Source organism: Eupeodes corollae, chromosome 1, assembly GCF_945859685.1.
Source record: "Eupeodes corollae chromosome 1, idEupCoro1.1, whole genome shotgun sequence".
Taxonomy (NCBI): Eukaryota; Metazoa; Arthropoda; class Insecta; order Diptera; family Syrphidae; genus Eupeodes; species Eupeodes corollae.
The window spans coordinates 176,215,293-176,232,640 of NC_079147.1; the positions used below are offsets into that span (position 1 = coordinate 176,215,293).

Genomic DNA, 17,348 nt, shown 5'->3' on the forward strand with positions numbered 1-17,348 from the left:
CAAATATTGACTTATCCATGACGTATCCAATCCATTGAACCAAAAGTGAGTTTATTAGCTAAACCAAATAATGATTTTTTGCTCGCAGTTGCGAAAGTTGGAAGAATACTCAAAGAACTTGACACACAAAAATTCACGGTTAGTATCCCCTCTATAGTTCTGAAGAGATGTTCTTAAACGGTGACAAAACCATTGAATAAGCTATTCCATCTTTTCTACTCGAGCGCATGCAAAACAGCATTTGTCCCGACTGTCTCTAAAAAAGCTGAATTCTCCGACCAATTTAACTGTCGTCTGATTCTTTCCAAGAACGTGGAAATGTTTAAAAAATATCTCGAAGAACAAAAGCTTCTTAATGACCGGCAGTATGGTTTTCGTAACAATAGGCCCACTGGTACTTTGAACAGTGTAAAACTTTTACATCATTTTTGAGAAAGTAAGATTATTACAATTGATGTTTCAAAATCATTTGATAGAGTTTCGCACCAAGCTTCGTTGGATTAGAAATTTCAATTATAACCTTAAATTCAAATTTTGATTGAATAGTTTCCAGTCTGAAATTTAAAAAATAAATGCTGGTTTCACCGGTTTCGTCTTCGACTCTCTTCCTTATATTCATAAACGATCCGCTCCTAATTTATGAAACTGTTTTGCTGACGACAGTAACTTCAGCTTTTCATATTACTTACTTAAGGTGGCGCTACAATCCTCTATCTAGCTCGGTCCCTAGCTAGATGTCTCCAGTTTTGCGCTGTGTTGTCGAAATTGTTGTCCTGCAGGCTGTTGTTCCCGATTATTCTACGAAAGATGTCTTCCCTTCCTACTTTGGCATTAAAATCGCCCAGGACAATTTTAATGCAGTAGCTAGGACACTGCTCATTTGTTTTATCTAGGACTTCGATGGACATATGTTTGGTGTTGTCATCCTTTTCTTTTGTGGGGCATGCGCGCATATCAGGCTAATGTTGCCGAATTTAGCCGTGATGCGGATGGTCATGAGGCGCTCGTTGATGCATCTAGACTTCTTGCCTAAATCTTGCTCCAATGACAAAGCCGCATCGAAATAAGCGCTGTTGGTTTTCTCGTAAGAAGTCACCATACTAAATGTTGACGATTTTCATCCTCTGTTTGCCCTTCCCATCCCATCGTATTTCCTGATTGGCGGTGATGTCTGTTTTACAGCAGTCTAGGGCCTCCGCTAATTCTTCGGTCGCACGTGGTCTGTAAAGGGACTTAGTTTCACGTGCATATCCCAAGTTCGTTGTCCTTAATTCGTTTGCGTAGGTTTTCAACAGTAAATCCGTCCTCATCCGAGGCTTGCTAGTACTTCATATTAGTCTCTAGGTTAACATCCTTGTCCTTCTGATGTGGAGCTTGCTTCAAAAACTCAATGATGTCTCATTAAGGCGTAACCCACCCCTGATGACGGTATCCATGAGTATAACTTCATTCATGAAACTAATCAAATTACGGTAAGTGCATTACAGATCACCTCTTATGGAATAATCACATATTTGATATTGCCAAAAATGTTGGTAGGTGATTAGGATTTCTATGAAGGTGTAAGAAATGTGTCACCCCTTCTTGTTTTTTCAACAAATTCCAATTATTTTGGAAAAGGGCTGTAGAACTATGTATTATCTAAAGAACGACATCATTCGAACACAGCTGCAATGTTTCATGCATTTCTTTGTCCTACCGATATTTTTACAAACAATGGGCTGTCGAATTAGCTAGTTGAGTTCTACCCTCAATCAATTAAGCCGTAATATTCACACTTCCAGGAATGCTCATCAGTTTACCCTTGAGTTCAATTTCGAACCTGGTGTGAAGTATAGATAGCCTTTTTTTTAACCACACATCGAGAATGTGGATTGCTTTACCAAACTTCCCTCCCATTTTAATATCTGATATCACGTATTAAATCCTGAACAATGGATGTCTAAACGTAAACAAGTTAAGGGTATTAATAACCCCTTGAGTGCCTGCAAACTTATTTTCTGCCAAATTTGATTCTATATTATATCTTCCATTGGAACTAATTTTTCATTATGTAGAAACGACAATAAGGAAATAAATATAAGCACCAACATGCAGTTGCAAGGAAACAAGATAAAAAATAGAAAAAACATACGAAATGCTTAATTTTCGAGGCAACGGATTTCGAAATAAAAAACAAAGAAACAAACTCGAAACCAAATTGAACCTTTCCACTCCTTTCTAAGGGGGCAATAAACTTAGCCTTGCACGTTGCTCTCTAAGTCCTTACAGCAAGTGCACACTTACGTAATCTTGCGATTTCTGTACACAAAGTTGTACTTTTTACTTTCTTTCCCGTTTTATTTGTTCGTAGCGAATCATAGCTTTTTTCCTGTTAGCTGAATGATTATGATGTTTTGCCTTATGGGTGATAGAATAATGTCAATCCCGCTGTTCGATTAGTAACCTACTGTGCCTAATCTGGTCTTATAGCTGGTTATTTATACATTGATGAGGCTCTTTTTATTTGTGTCTTGTCTTTCTTTTCGTTTAAATTGTTTGTTGTTGTTGTCTAGGCCTTCTATAGGTATAATAACAAGACAACTACTGACCCGTTGGCTATTTTCTTTAATATTTGATATTACATAATAATTCCAGCAAGAAGCACAACAGGCTTATAAAAGTAGTAATAGATGATAACCACATGCTTTAGTGACTAAGCCACGATGTGACTGAATTCGCACAAATGGCCAAATGACTGAAGAAGAGAAAAAATAGAAATGTCTTTTGCAACAAACCTAACTATGCGGCTATGAATATATGCAACAAATTAAATTACTGATCGTTTCGATGATGCGGTTGTAACTTCACTGATTCAGCGATGTTTTCGTTTGAACATTTTCTTTATTCCCGCAAGCTTTTTATATAGGTAAGTACTCTTATTTCGCTTGCAATCAATTAAATCGAATCTTGGACTTTTTGGTGGTTTCTGTAAAACAATTTCTTGAGAAGAGAAAAAAAACTAATTTCCTGATTTGGACAGGATATGCGTTGTTTTTCTGTTTATCTTTGTTGCTGCATAACATCACGCTGATTAAAATGTATTATTTTATAGAGACAAATCAAGGAATTTAAATTTATTAGTAATTGGTTTGAATTAGTGAAGCGTAACAGAGTTTTCTAACTGGTTTGGTCTTCGCTTATAGTTTAAGAAAAATGTGCGAATTTTATTTTGTGTTTACGAAACTATGATTTAGTTGAAAAAGAATCCTTTCTTAAAAATATAGATAAATGGTAATTAATGAAGATTCGTTTGGATTTACCATAAAATTGGAATTTCACAAGTGTGGATTTAGAAACCAAATTTAAATGACTGTTAATGTAATCCCAAGTTTTTAGTTTTGTACTTTGATATGTAACTTCATATTGTGCATATAAATTGACATTTTTTTGTTATTAGGAAGGTATTGTAATCGGTCCGATTTTTCGATCTGAAAATTCTGACGTTTCTCGACGTTTTAACTTTTATAGGATCTAAATCAAAGACTTTTAGAGAGAAAAAGTGGGCGTGTTGACGTACGTTCTCATGCTCGTACGTTCATACTTTCGAGATACCATATTTTTTCATGCATATCTGAAGAACTAGCAGAAATATCGGCTAGAAATAATTTCTGTTATATGTATAGACAAAAACGCAGGAAGATGCAGAAAAGAATTGAAAAAAATATTGGGTATGTTTTCTTACTTAGCAACCTCACAAAAATGTAGTTGATCCAAAATATCTCACGAACCAATAACAGGTATATATAATATGAAATGATACCAAACTGGCATGATTTAAAATAAAATCAAGTAATGGTTTTTTTATAAATCAAAAAAAAATGTCACCTCGGATATTTTACAAACAAAAAATGATTTTATCTCCAAAATAATTAAATGCAACGAAAAGAAAAGTTTTTAACATCTGTTAAAATGTTGAGAAAAATCGAAATATCAGTTTCTTACAAAATGAAAAACATTGCTCAAAGTGGGTAGAATTTATTTTCGATTCGAATATCTTGGCAAAAATTAAAGATATATCCTTTAAACTAATTTCATGTTATACAAAATATTGTTTTCAAGATTCACTAAATTTTGTATAAGAATCCAACAGTTAGTTCTTTCAAAAATAAAATTCAATCTACAAAATCACTACAAAACGGTTTTCGAATCAAGTATTATGAGAAAGATATAGACTTCAAGTTTCTTCATCTCAAACAAAATTTTGATATTAATACTTTGTTGAACTTTTAGACAAATCTACAGACTAGCACGTATTTCATGTTTTCAGTGTGGGTTGCATCCCAACCTTTTTTCCAAACAGTAATTAGCCCTGTTTATTGTTTAATTAAAACTATAAAGATATAACAGGAATAAACTACGGAAGTTTATATTTTTACGTTTTCTGGCTATGATGTTGATCTAATTATTATCAATACAAGTTTTTTAACTCGAGCGTCAAACGCAACTTGGTCCAAAATATAAAAACCGCAAAAACCACTCTTTTTTCTCAATTATTGTTATTGTATTGTCCAAAAGTGATTAATTCATATTTAAACCAGAAGTACATGGTAGCGAAAATTACTATTTTTTTGTAACATAAACAAAAAGATAAAGTTTTCCCGAATTTGAATTTTAAAATATGTCTATCACATCCGATTTTTGTAAATACTAGTCTTTAAAAATGCTAAAAACAACCATAAACGATATTATTTAAAGCATAGGTAAAACAGAACTTTTTTAACCTGATGATCGAATGAAACTTCTGAATCAGTTGATTTCTCGAACGTTTATTCGATCAATATGTTAAAATGATAATTACATTAGGAGTTAGTTACAAGGACAATGTAGGAGCGAACAATGGCGAATCCAGGGAGGGGATGATACTGGTAATAACCACCACTAAGAGATAATTTGTTTGTTTTTTTCGAAAGAATTCCCTTTAATTCAAAACTAATCGTATATCGTTAATGGGCATGGACCCCATTATATTTTGAATATTTAATTTTGTGTATACAAAAACAAAATTTGTATTTAGCTTCTTTAAACTTTGTTGCTAACAGTACTACTTTTAACTAAAGACTGGACCAAGAAAATAATATGTTCTATACATAATAAAGATTTGTTAGTAATTTAACTACATTCACCAAAAAGCTGTTTGCTGTCAAAAACAACTCAAATTTTTATTTTCACTAAATTTGAAAAAACTTTGGTCATGCCTTAAATTGTTTTCATAAAATCAGTTTTTAGGAAAAAGAGCAAAAAATCAGGTTCTTAAGAAGTAACATTGAATAAAAAATCGACAATTTAAAAATATTTGATTTTTTAACACTTCCTCTATATTTTGTATCTTTAATTTGGCTTCTTTCTAAAAACATATTTTGGTATTGCTCCAGAGGGTACCCTAATAAAACCTTTTTTTTTAAGATTTCTCCAGATCTAATGAACCGATTTCAATAATTTTCTTTTTCTGTGCAAGTTCTTCTCGATGATCAAATGATCAAATTTATGATAAAAAATGTATTTTTTTTAAATATAATAATTTTGTTTACGAAACTCGATAACGAAATTTAAATGTAAAATGTTTATCTATCAGCACTTTATTTAGTGCTTACCAAAAATATTTTTAAGACAAAATTTAAAATAGTTTTCGAAAAAAAAAAAACAAGTTACATTTTTAAATCTTAAAATAAAGGAAATATTTTTAAACAAACTTTTTGGAAGACATAAGCAAGTTCTAGTGACCCAAACGTGCATTTTTATTTCTTTCAAAATTTCTGTTAATGCAAGCGATCTTAAGAAATTAAATAAATCTACTTTTGAAGTGAATTCGCTTTGGATACTCTAAAATTGAGATTTTAACAAGAATTTTAATAATATAAATGTCCCAACAACAGCAAAGGTGACACTTTTAATTAAACTAATGGTTATTGAAATACGTAATAAACGTTTCATATTTATTGATATAAAACTTTGAATCTCTTGAGATTTGATGTAATTTTGAGGATGCCACTCAAACGTTTCTTCACAAATTATTTGCTTACCTTAATTTGTTTTAATTTATTTTTTTAGAGAAATAATTATGCACCTATAATGTCAAATTCAAGAGTCAAGTATTTTTCTCTCTACAATTTTTAAGTTTTGTTGGCTCCTTTAAGGTCAAAATACGAGTAATCAGACTGATGGCGATAGTAATAATAGAATACCTCAAAACTTAAGTCCGAAAAAACTACGTCAAAAAAAGCCCGGCAGTTCTTCATATCAGATCGTCTTTCTTGAATTTTTGTAGCGTTCTTCGCATTTATAGAAATGGAAACAAGAAAAGTATATTTCATTTTTCGAAAAAAATCTACGTTTCAAAACAATTTCTTACGTTTCTGCGTGAAATGCAACCAAAACCCACTAAACTATTGTCTTTTAGCTCTTAAATACTAAGAAGGGAGCCATACAAATTAAATAGTTAGACCATACATTGCTGGACAACAGTGGCCTGCAATAATTTGATAACTAAAGTTGCCTTTAAAATCTGTAAATTTAAGGTTAAAATACACATTACGTTATTTAAATTTTGTTAGACTCCTTTACAAAACATTAAAGAACATTTTTAAGCGGTGAGTAAATACTCATCTAAGTGTGTGACCCCAACCCCCACCCCCCTCAATAAAAGTCTGGATCCGCCCTTGGAAACGAAACATTTTAAACTATAATTCGTTAAAGTGTTAAAAGTGAAACTACAAAATAAAATGATTTTTAATAAATTTCATTTAAATTGTAGAACAACACAAATACACAAAGGATAATAAGAATAAACCCTTTCAACAATATGGAAATATTTTGTTTTGAATTTTCTAAAAAAAGTTTTATAAATAAGTACTAATTGGTGCATATAAATCAATACATTGAATTCTTGAAATTTGGATTGCACCGGTTAAACCTGAATAGCGTCACCAAAGTCGCCCAAAATCCTCCTGTTGACTTTATGCCCATACGTATTTGTATAAAATAAGAATGTGAAGAGTCTATGAAAATATCAGATGTGAAAGGATGTTGAGCGGTATGTAAAACTCTTAGTCTTCTCGCAGAAACCCCCTCCCCCTTATGAAAATGAAGAACCAAAAGTGGTCATACAGACATTGGACGTGGAACGATGTTTAAAGGGCTTTAGGATGTGAATATTGAATTTCGCTATAAAAGTAAGAATGAATTAAAGAAAGAGAAAGAGTTTTTGGCGGGCTCAAGGAAGAAAAATATAAATATTATTTCAAAAAATCAATGTCTCTTTGGGGTTATTCTGAAAAAGAAATATGCCTAAAACGATCAATCAAGTGCATTAAATTTACCATTTACAATCCATTATATTGGCTGCTTTAAGAAACATTTTTTAAAGAACCATTGCCCGTTGACCTTTAACTGGGGAAATGGTTTTAGTGGCCCTTCATTAAAATCCTACCTTCTAAAGAAAAATCTTCCATACATAAACTTTAATTTATTTTTCTAAGAAATTGATGTATTAATCAACTATGTTTGTACTGTGTATATTGTACAAAAGATCAAGATCAATATTATTCTCTCATAATATTCTACTCCAAATTCAAGGTAACACAAATAGGTTAATTTAACATTAATTCCATAACATTTACATTAAAAAAAAGGGAATAAAAAAAATCATTAACCAAATGTTAAGGTTCACAATTGCATTTGTTGCGGCTGGTACTACTGCTGTGCATAAATCATCAGCTCTCTCAATTGCCTTTAATCCGAAAACTAATGGAATCTGTCAAAAAGTGGTTTTAAATCTTGTAACTCGATTTGTACCAACCTTTTTTTTATTATCGGTATATGCTATCTAAGCCCGCGTTTATATTTTCTCCCCTCCTTCTCCACTGCATAAAAACACAAAAGATTTTATTTTGACATTGATTTTGGAACAAAAGCCCTAACGAGCGAGGTCTTGGCGAGGTATAAAATTGATGCTGCATCTGAAGAAGAATTAAAAACAAAAAACACAAAAACGAAATAAAATTCACCATCAAAGAAAATCGAATTGACTTTAAATCAAACATCAGCAAAGCAGCCTTGAGCTACTGCGGTAGTATAGAAATTTTAATTAATGTCTTCCACTTTTTTAATTTACTTTATGCCCTCAAATTAGCCATATATCTTTTGTTTAGTTTTTATTAGTCTGTTAACACAACTTGATTGACACTTTTTCATGTCAACCAGCTAGACGTGAAAAGAATTTACAACAACAACAAAAAATTGATGTCTTCTTCGAAAGAGGCAAACTACGAGTATATATCTCTGCAGTGTCAGTGTGCAACAATTTGTTGATATTTAAATTTTAATTCAACACCTTGTTGGTCACACTTTTGGGTTAATAACCCTAAAAAAAGACGTCATGGGTGTCTATAAGGTGGCTAATGAGTTTGGAATGTTTGGAGAAATACTAAGGTAGGTGTAATTTAATGCAACAAGATGTTCAGGGCAAGTTAACAAAAATTTATGATGTTGAACACAATTTATAGACAACATTTCGCGTACCTTAATTTTTTACTTACCAACCCCAAACAAAAAAAAAAAAGTTTGGTAACGAGTACTGCTACAGAGGTAGAGCTAAAAGTTAACACAGCAAACGTAAATTAAAACATGGTAAAGGCAATCATCAGTCATGTGCACTGGAGCACAAATTAATATCATAAAAATTAAATGAATGAGGTGAGCCAAAGTATAAGTAGTATAGGGCCTCGCTCGTTGGCTGGTGCAAGGAGTCGCGGTAATTCTTCGAATATGTGGTAACCGCATATCGAGGCCTGGCTATAAAGCCTAAACCTTAAGCAGCTGTTGTTGTTTTTGTTGTTGTTGTTAGAAGTGCACAACCAAATAGCGGAGCAAGTCTCGCACTGATTTGAGATTTGAGTGCTTTTATTGCGTAAAAGTCATTCGTGGTTAGGTTATACCTTTATATATATTAAACGTCATAAAACTGTTGGCAAAAGAGTATATAAATAGTTTGTAAGTCATTTTGTGATTTTCTAGGTTAAACAGATTAAACATTTTCAAATCTAATGTTTGCAATAATATATTACAAATATTGCTTCAAGACTTGAGGAAAAGATTAATGTTATGATTAGGCTGAATAGAACAAGTGCTATTAAATTTTTCAATAAGTGATTAAAAAAGATTTTAATTAGTTACAAGAAAACAAAGGAAATTAAACAATAATGTTTCAATGAGAAAAACAAAAACTAATTGCGAAAAATAATTTTCTTTGGATTTCGTATTGTTTCTTAGAAAAGTGAATTGTTCAACATTTTCTTCAAATAAAACTTTAAGCACATCTCTTAGTTTCATATACAATACAGTTTGCATGTTAACTGAACTAGCCAAAATGTTTACAGTCATAAAAAGGTCTATAAAGTTCTTGTTAAGGAATCAATCCAAATAAAATTTAACCTGCTAAAACAAAGTTTGTATTTAAATTGTTTATATCTGTTGAATTTTATCTTTTCACGGTAAGAGCCATAAAAAAATCCTATAAATGTATAACAATTAACATTTTTAATGCGAATGCATTTCATGGTTTAGCATTCTCATTACTTAACTAAAATACTCTTTTATTTTTAAATTTGAAATTAATAAAGCTATACTTTGGGATTTCCATTTTTTGAAACATTAAATGTGTCATAATCGATGTAGTTGAAGATGAAAACTCGATATTCAAGTAGCAACGTTTATGGTGTATTTAACATGATGTATTCCACAATAATTATAATAATATTGATATTCTTAAGGATTTTGAGGACTCCTCAGCGGTCATAACTCAATCCAAATAAAAATAAAAGAATAAGGTGTAGCTCATATGAATTAAACAAATAGAGAGTAAGACTAAGTGAAGGAGGGCACATTACAATTCTTTTTCGAATGGAACCTATACAAAATTGATGTAATTGATATGATAGATATTTATTATATATTTGTTGAACTAGTTTTGAATTTTTTTTTTTGCATTTATTAAAATTCTTTATTACTTCCACTTATTTCCACTGATTCTGATTATTCCCACTTGTATATAAATGGGCTTAAGAAAAGATGTCCAAGTTTGTGGTGACGATATTGATGTGGAGGATATGAATCGTAAATTTTCTACTTCCCAAAACCCAAATTAGTTTAGTGTCCTCAAAAAATGCAGAAAACGATAGTATAGACGCATATATAAATGCATTAGATGAGTAGCTAGTAGGACAGCAATCTTTTCTATAAAATTGAAATGCACTGGACTTGACAATATTCATCCTGACTTTATTTAAATTCTTCTACCACTTCTCCTTCCTCATATAACACACTTCTTCAACACAATAAAATTGACCTCTACATATCCCACTTCTTGGAAGATGTCCAAAATTATCCCAATCCCAAAACAAAGAAAGAAAAGGGAGTACGGACCCATCTCTATACTTCCTTTTTTATCTAAAGCTTTTGGAACACAGCCTGTGGACAACAAAAACTACTACTGTAATGACCTTACTTGACTTTTCAAAGGTATTTGATTACGTGAATTATAATCTTCTGACAAACTGACTCCTTATTTCAACTTCTCTAACAAATCAAAACCTTATTTATTCATATTTGTCTTACATGGTCGATCGGCAACGGAATTAAACTAATAAGAACGCAAATCTGAAAACTTCCCTTAAATAATTCCATAATTGATTGATCTTTAACAATAGACTAACTTGCGATACCCACGTCGATACTGTTGTGTCAAATATTTATGTTTCTCTCAGAATACTATCTGTTATTTCTACCAATACCTAACTAAAGTTGGTTAAATCGCCAGTTCTGCCTATAACTACATATGGATGGGGATCTATTTGAGACCATGACTCTCATTTGGCTCAGAAGTTAAAGGTAGCATTTGATGCCACTGCTTGATTTGTTTGTAACCTGTGTAGATTTGATCATGCCCGGTTCCAGGCTCGTCAACTTTTTAACTGTAACCTGAAACCTTTCTTCAAGTATCGGTGTTATGTCTTACTTTTCAATCTGATTATTAAGAAGACTCCAATTTATATATCTAATAAACTAAAATATTGTTTCTCAAGTCGTCCACCCATACACGATTGACATCGTGCACGCAATTTCTTGTTCATGCTGTCAGACTGTGAAATGATTTTTCCAGTCATATGAGGCCTTAAATCCAAAACAGAAAGTTATAAGGTATTTGTTTTTAATATTTCTCGAACTTTATTTGAAATACACTTTTAATTATGCTCCTTTTTATTTCTTGATGTATAGCTGCTTTATAAATAATTAAATATCAAGTATAAAATCTGTAGTAATTTTTGATTTGCTATTTTTTATAAAAAAAAAAACAGTATTTTAAACAATAGCTATTATCATACATACATATTTATATAATATTTATAAGAACGGTAGAACTATAAAGTTTATAAATAATTGTAAACTTTCATTTAAATAAGCATGTAATTTGTGTAAGGAAATATAAAAATATCAAATTACACAAATTTGTTCTTACAATATTGTGAAAGTATATTATGTATAAAAAACTTAAGAAATTAAAGAAATATTTTTAAAAAAACTGAAATACACGTCCGTTTGTTGTTTTTTTTTTAGAAAACTTGACATGAAATAAAAGCAAAAACCCACTGAAAAATATAGTTTGCATAAGGTTTGCAATACTTCTTTGTTTAAATTCAATGCAATTCCAACACCTGTCTATTAAGTTTTTATAAATATTTTAAATTTAGTAAAATCAAATTTGAGGGGTTTTTTCAAGAAAAACTTGGTTATTATTATTCGTCTTCTCAGATATTACTAGCACCCCTGTTGGAAGACTTTATTTATTTATGTACTCAAAATAAGACCTTGATATAAAAATGTGTATTAGCCTACCACAACCTATCGGCTTTTCTTTTGCAATCAATGCGTCTCTAACCTTGCTCACCTCTATTCCAGTTCGTTAGTTCAATATTCTCATCTCTTCAACAACAACAAAAAAAAACTAAAATGAATTTTTACATTGCAATTCAATATTATCTCAATGTATGCATCTACACATGTAAATGTAAGTACAACATCATATTTCAATCAAACTCAATACAATTGACCCACTTCTATCTCAAGTAAGCAAATTACAAAAAAAACTGTTTTTAAACGAAAAAAAAATCATTTCCATTAAAAATTCAAACAAATCGTCACCCAAAATGATTGACTACTGACTACATATCACCGGATTTGCTCTTTTCATCTTCATGCCAACTATTACAATGTCACCAGCAGTGATTTGCCTACAATACACTTTTGTGTCCATCGCGTATCCAAAGAGGCAATTAATGATACTGCAACATTTCATCAAACGAACAATCGATCGATAATACAAGGAAATTAAAAGCACATAACATATTAAAACAATTGCAATCTATGACATAATCGATTGGCTGATGTGTTGTATGCGGTTCAATTTGATACCGAACGCGACGAGCTGAAGCAATTACAATACATTTTTTCATGTTCAGGAAGAAAAGTTTAAGAAAACAAAAAACAGTGTTAACATGGAATTTCATGAGGCTTTGTGTTTACTTTTTTTGTCTAGCCTGTGGTTTATTCTGAAAATCCAAAATTTTGAGACCTATCGCACTACCTGCCTCCTTGGACTCAACCAACCAAACGACCTAAATATTTTATTTAAATTAGCTCAACACACAACAACTACAAATAATAAAACAAACTGCATTAAATCCATCATCACAAGAGATAACAAAAGACAAAAATAACACACTCACTCTTTCTCACTTTCGATCTCTACCGATTGCAATGGCTTCTCTGCGCAAAAGAAGCGCGCATTTGAATTTGGAGGTCTCTAAGGTTTCACATATCTGGTAGAGTTTGCTTGTGGTTTAGCTTGGCCTATGCTCAGATTATGTTGTTATTGTTGTTGCCTTATGGTTTACTAGCAACTTGGAGGGGAAACTTGCATTATAGAGTTGGAGTAGTACTACTCTTTGACTAGTTTGCGCAAAACTCCCCAACTTCAGACCAAAACCGAAACACAAACGATTTAACTATAAAAGTGCTTCCAGATACTGGGTTAGGTATCATTAACCTGTTTACTTTTCAACTATTCACAGCTATTCGCAGTGTGTGCAGACGACGAAACTTGGGAGAAGTAATTTATTTTATTTTTTTTTCTATAATCGAGTTCGTTACTCAACTCTTTTGTTTTGTTTGAATAGAGAAACAAAAATATATAATTTTTGGTGAATTTACATCCCGGATTCGTTTTTGTTAGTGGATTACGATATTGAAAATGAAACTGCTGGTAAGTGTTTGAAGAAGGAAAGAGTTTTTATATTTTCTAAGCTGAAAGTGGAGTTCAAAAAACAGTGCAGTGTTTGTTCAGGTGTAAATGTTAAATGCATTCAATTGGCACTAACCGAGATTTTATTCAGTGAAATTTGATTTAAAATGAAATGGAATGCATTGAATAGAAGAAAAATAATAGTGAAATAAAAAAGTCAATGAACTTTGATGGAAATCCTAAAGTTTATCGAAATTACAAGAAAAACAACCGACGAAGAAAATTGTTACCACAAAAAAATGGTGTTTCGAGGAATTATGAAAATAGTTGCTCATAATCTTGCAGTATTACTAAGTTGCTTTGTCGACTATTGTAAGACATAGGAAGGATAACAAAATTACCAAAAATATTAACAAATTTGTTGGTTAACTTTATAAAACAAAGCCAAAAACTTCATAGGAATTTGTAATGAATTTTATCAAAAATAAGTAATTGACTTAAAAGATTGTGATTTATACAAGCACACTAACACGTTCATTACATTTCTTAATTTCATATTTCTGAATTGTATTACATTCATTTTCCATATTATTTGCTTCAAGTTTTCCAAATCGCAAGAAAGGGGTTTAATTCAAATTCAATGCTAAAAGTAGTAAAATTTTGCATTTATTTTCAAAAATTTACCAACAAATCAGTTTAAAATCAAATTGTTGACTCTTCGAATTGAAAAAAAAAATTATGAAACATGATATAAAACCTTTAAATAACATCTTACAAATAAAACTGTTTTCTTATTACAAAAATTCCAATGTCAAATGAAGTTCCCTTCTCACACTTCAAACTTTTTAAAACCTTTTAATCACAAACAAACTTTTTTCCTTGTTTTTGTCTCTCCCAATATTCTCACCCTCTCAATAGAAAACAGCATGTCTCCTAGCCTTAGTGCTAACTTTCGCCCATGCCGAAGAGGAAAAAAAACCTGTTGAGGAACAAAAAGCCGAAGAATCATCTTCCGACTCAGAAGCTTCTTCAGCCGATGACACTTCAAAACCTAAACGTGGAATTCACGGATTCGGTGACTACCATCATCACTACCCATCCTACCATGAAGAAAAGACCCTGACAATTCACAAAAATGTGCATGTACCAGTACCAGTGTACAAACATGTTCATGTACCAGTCGAGAAGCATGTTCCAGTTCCCTATAAGGTTAAAGTACCTAAGCCATATCCAGTTATCAAACATGTTCCCTATGAAGTTAAGGAAATCGTAAAGGTTCCCTATGATGTTCCAGCTCCATATCCAGTTGAGAAGAAAGTACCCGTTGCAGTTCATGTTCCATATGACAACCCCGTCCCAGTGAAGGTCTATGTGCCAGCTCCTTATCCAGTCGAAAAGAAAGTACATGTGCCAGTTAAAGTACATGTCCCAGCACCATATCCAGTTGAGAAGAAGGTACATTATCCAGTCAAGGTACATGTTCATGTAGACAAGCCATATCCAGTTGAGAAGATCGTACACTACCCCGTCAAAGTTCATGTCGATAAGCCAGTCCCATACAACGTTGACAAACCAGTCCCATATCATGTGGAAAAGCCAGTGCCAGTCCCAGTTATCAAAAAGGTGCCAGTTCCTGTCCACGTTAAGGTAGATCGTCCAGTGGCAGTGCATGTAGACAAGCCAGTTCCCTATGAAGTTAAAGTTCATGTCCCAGCTCCCTACCCAGTGATCAAGGAAGTACCAGTCAAAATTGAAAAACACGTTCCCTACCCCGTCAAGGTTGCCGTCGAAAAACCATATCCCGTTCATATTGAGAAACATGTGCCAGAATACCACGAGAAGCACATAAGCTACAAAGAACCCGAGTTCTATCACAAACAACATGAGCACCATGAACCTGAGGAACAGCATCAGAGCTACGAACACCACGAGCATCAAGAAGAACATGAACATCATGAACACCATGAACATTCTGAACACGAATACTAGAGGCATAAAAGCAAAACGAAGGTCTAGCAGAAGGCAAACAAAAAAAAAACAAAAACAACTATATCTAGGAGAAGATGAAAGTATTCCAAAAAACCACACTCAATTCATATTATGTATTATTTTTAAAAAAATATTTGTAATGTATAAATGTCTAAATGTACCTTCATTGTGCAGCTTTTAACAATGAAGGTACAACAGACTTGATCTGATATAATTTTTAAGTCAAACCAACACAAGATAATAACTATATGCTGTAAGAGAATTTTATATACGTATTATAATTTTTATTTTTTGTCAAATTGTGATTTTTTTTTTACTTTTTCTATTTCAACGAATTTTAAAAAACTAGGGAAATGACAAAATCGAACAAAAGAAAAAGAAACCTAAACAAGCCAAAAGATGAAGAAATAAAAAATATAAAAAAAAACTATTTAAAATACAAACTAACGTAGTTTTGAATTTTTTGATATTTCCAGTAATAAAGAAAAATGGTAAGTATAATTTTTTATCTCCCTTTAGTTTTAGTTTTTATTCACTAAAGTATTATAAAAAGATTAAAATGATAAATGTTCCTATTTAGAAAAAAAATTTAATTTAAATATTCGTTTGTGTATTTTAAGTTTAAGTTGGTTAAACAGTATTTTAGTCAAAGGCCGAGATATTTATTTGCTAGATTTAAACTCACAAATTGTTTTTTTCAGTACAAATGAAAATGGCTTGTTTATTTAAATTATCCTTTTTTGATTACTATAGTTTTATAATATTCCATTTCGATGAAAATATACGAAAGAAAGAATTCCAGCACAATATTTTTGTAAACCCCAAAAATATTGCATAAATACTAATTTTAATTAGTACGATTTGGCTCTTTCTTAGTAAAAGCAGTAGCAGTAATCACTTAAAACAAGTTTTTTCAAAAATCTTTTCTCTAAACTTTAAACTTATCTGTATTAAGAAAAGTCAGTTTTAAGTTGTATTAATTTAATTAACTGTATAATGAGATATTGAACATAATAATAAGTATAGAAGAATGTAAAAAAAAAAAAAAAAACAAGTACAAAAATTTCATCCTTCAAAATCAAAATCTTTTTGAGGCTGTAATCATTTTATTTACAAAAAATTCCAAAACTTCAGTAAGCAGGACAATAAAATTATTGTTTTTTCAATCAAATTTCAATTTGAACACTTAATACGGTATTATATAGACCAAAGATGACTTCAGCATTTGAAACTTGTAATGAAAAACTAAAATTCTAAACCATGATATTTTAAAGAATTTAAAAAAATTATTAGTTATTTGAACAAAGTATAACAATATATTTTCAATTCAATTTTCTCAATTTTATTCATTTTTTTTTAATTAAAAATATGAGTCTGTATACTTTATTTAACTGCAAGACATGTTTTGTAGAAGGGTTACTTTTTTAACAAACTTTTGGATATTTAAACACATTTTCTTTAAGGCAAAATTATATTGAATGATGAAAACATTTAGGCAACTGCAGAAGCGTAGCGTGTTTGGTAGGGTTTTTGGTGTAAACTTGATGTAGAAACTAAAAGAAAAAACAACCTTTCTTGTCAGGAGTTTCTTTAAAATTTTATAATCCTTACCTTCATATCAAACAGTTCTTATTTAAAGTTATATGAGATCAGATACTTTCATGAAGAAACACCGTGAAGGCATTAGGACCAGGAGAGAGGGTTTGCAAGGATGTGTCGGTGCATATTAGTTTTGAATTCTTTAATATTTTAATAACTGGGAAAGAAAGAGTAAGTTAAGGAATTTTACATTCGGGTAGCACGGCAAAGGAATGAAACTCTGTACTTGAGTGAACGATCGAAATTGGTCTCGAGGGTATATTGATGAGCACTCCTAGAAGTCGCATTACGCAACCGTAATGGTTGAACTGTTTAAGTGGAGCAATGCAGCTGGCTATTTCTCTAGAGCAAAAACCGTTCACGACGATGTTCAGGCGACGTAAATAAACCATAAATCAGGTTGATTTTGACCGATAAAATCGAT

At 31.4% G+C, this 17,348-nt stretch overlaps 2 protein-coding genes across 3 annotated transcripts in view; one reads left to right on the top strand and one right to left on the bottom strand.

The window, feature by feature from the left end:
* LOC129938852 (angiotensin-converting enzyme) overlaps positions 1 to 17,348 on the bottom strand; it is a 193,021-nt gene that overhangs the window by 168,319 nt on the left and 7,354 nt on the right. The window lies entirely within an intron of this gene.
* LOC129938855 (skin secretory protein xP2-like) lies at positions 11,643 to 15,768 on the top strand. The gene is made up of 3 exons (XM_056046660.1): positions 11,643 to 13,204; positions 13,272 to 13,357; positions 14,255 to 15,768. The coding sequence occupies exons 2-3, from the start codon at positions 13,346 to 13,348 to the stop codon at positions 15,323 to 15,325; spliced, it is 1,083 nt and encodes a 360-aa protein (XP_055902635.1). The 5' UTR covers positions 11,643 to 13,204; positions 13,272 to 13,345; the 3' UTR covers positions 15,326 to 15,768.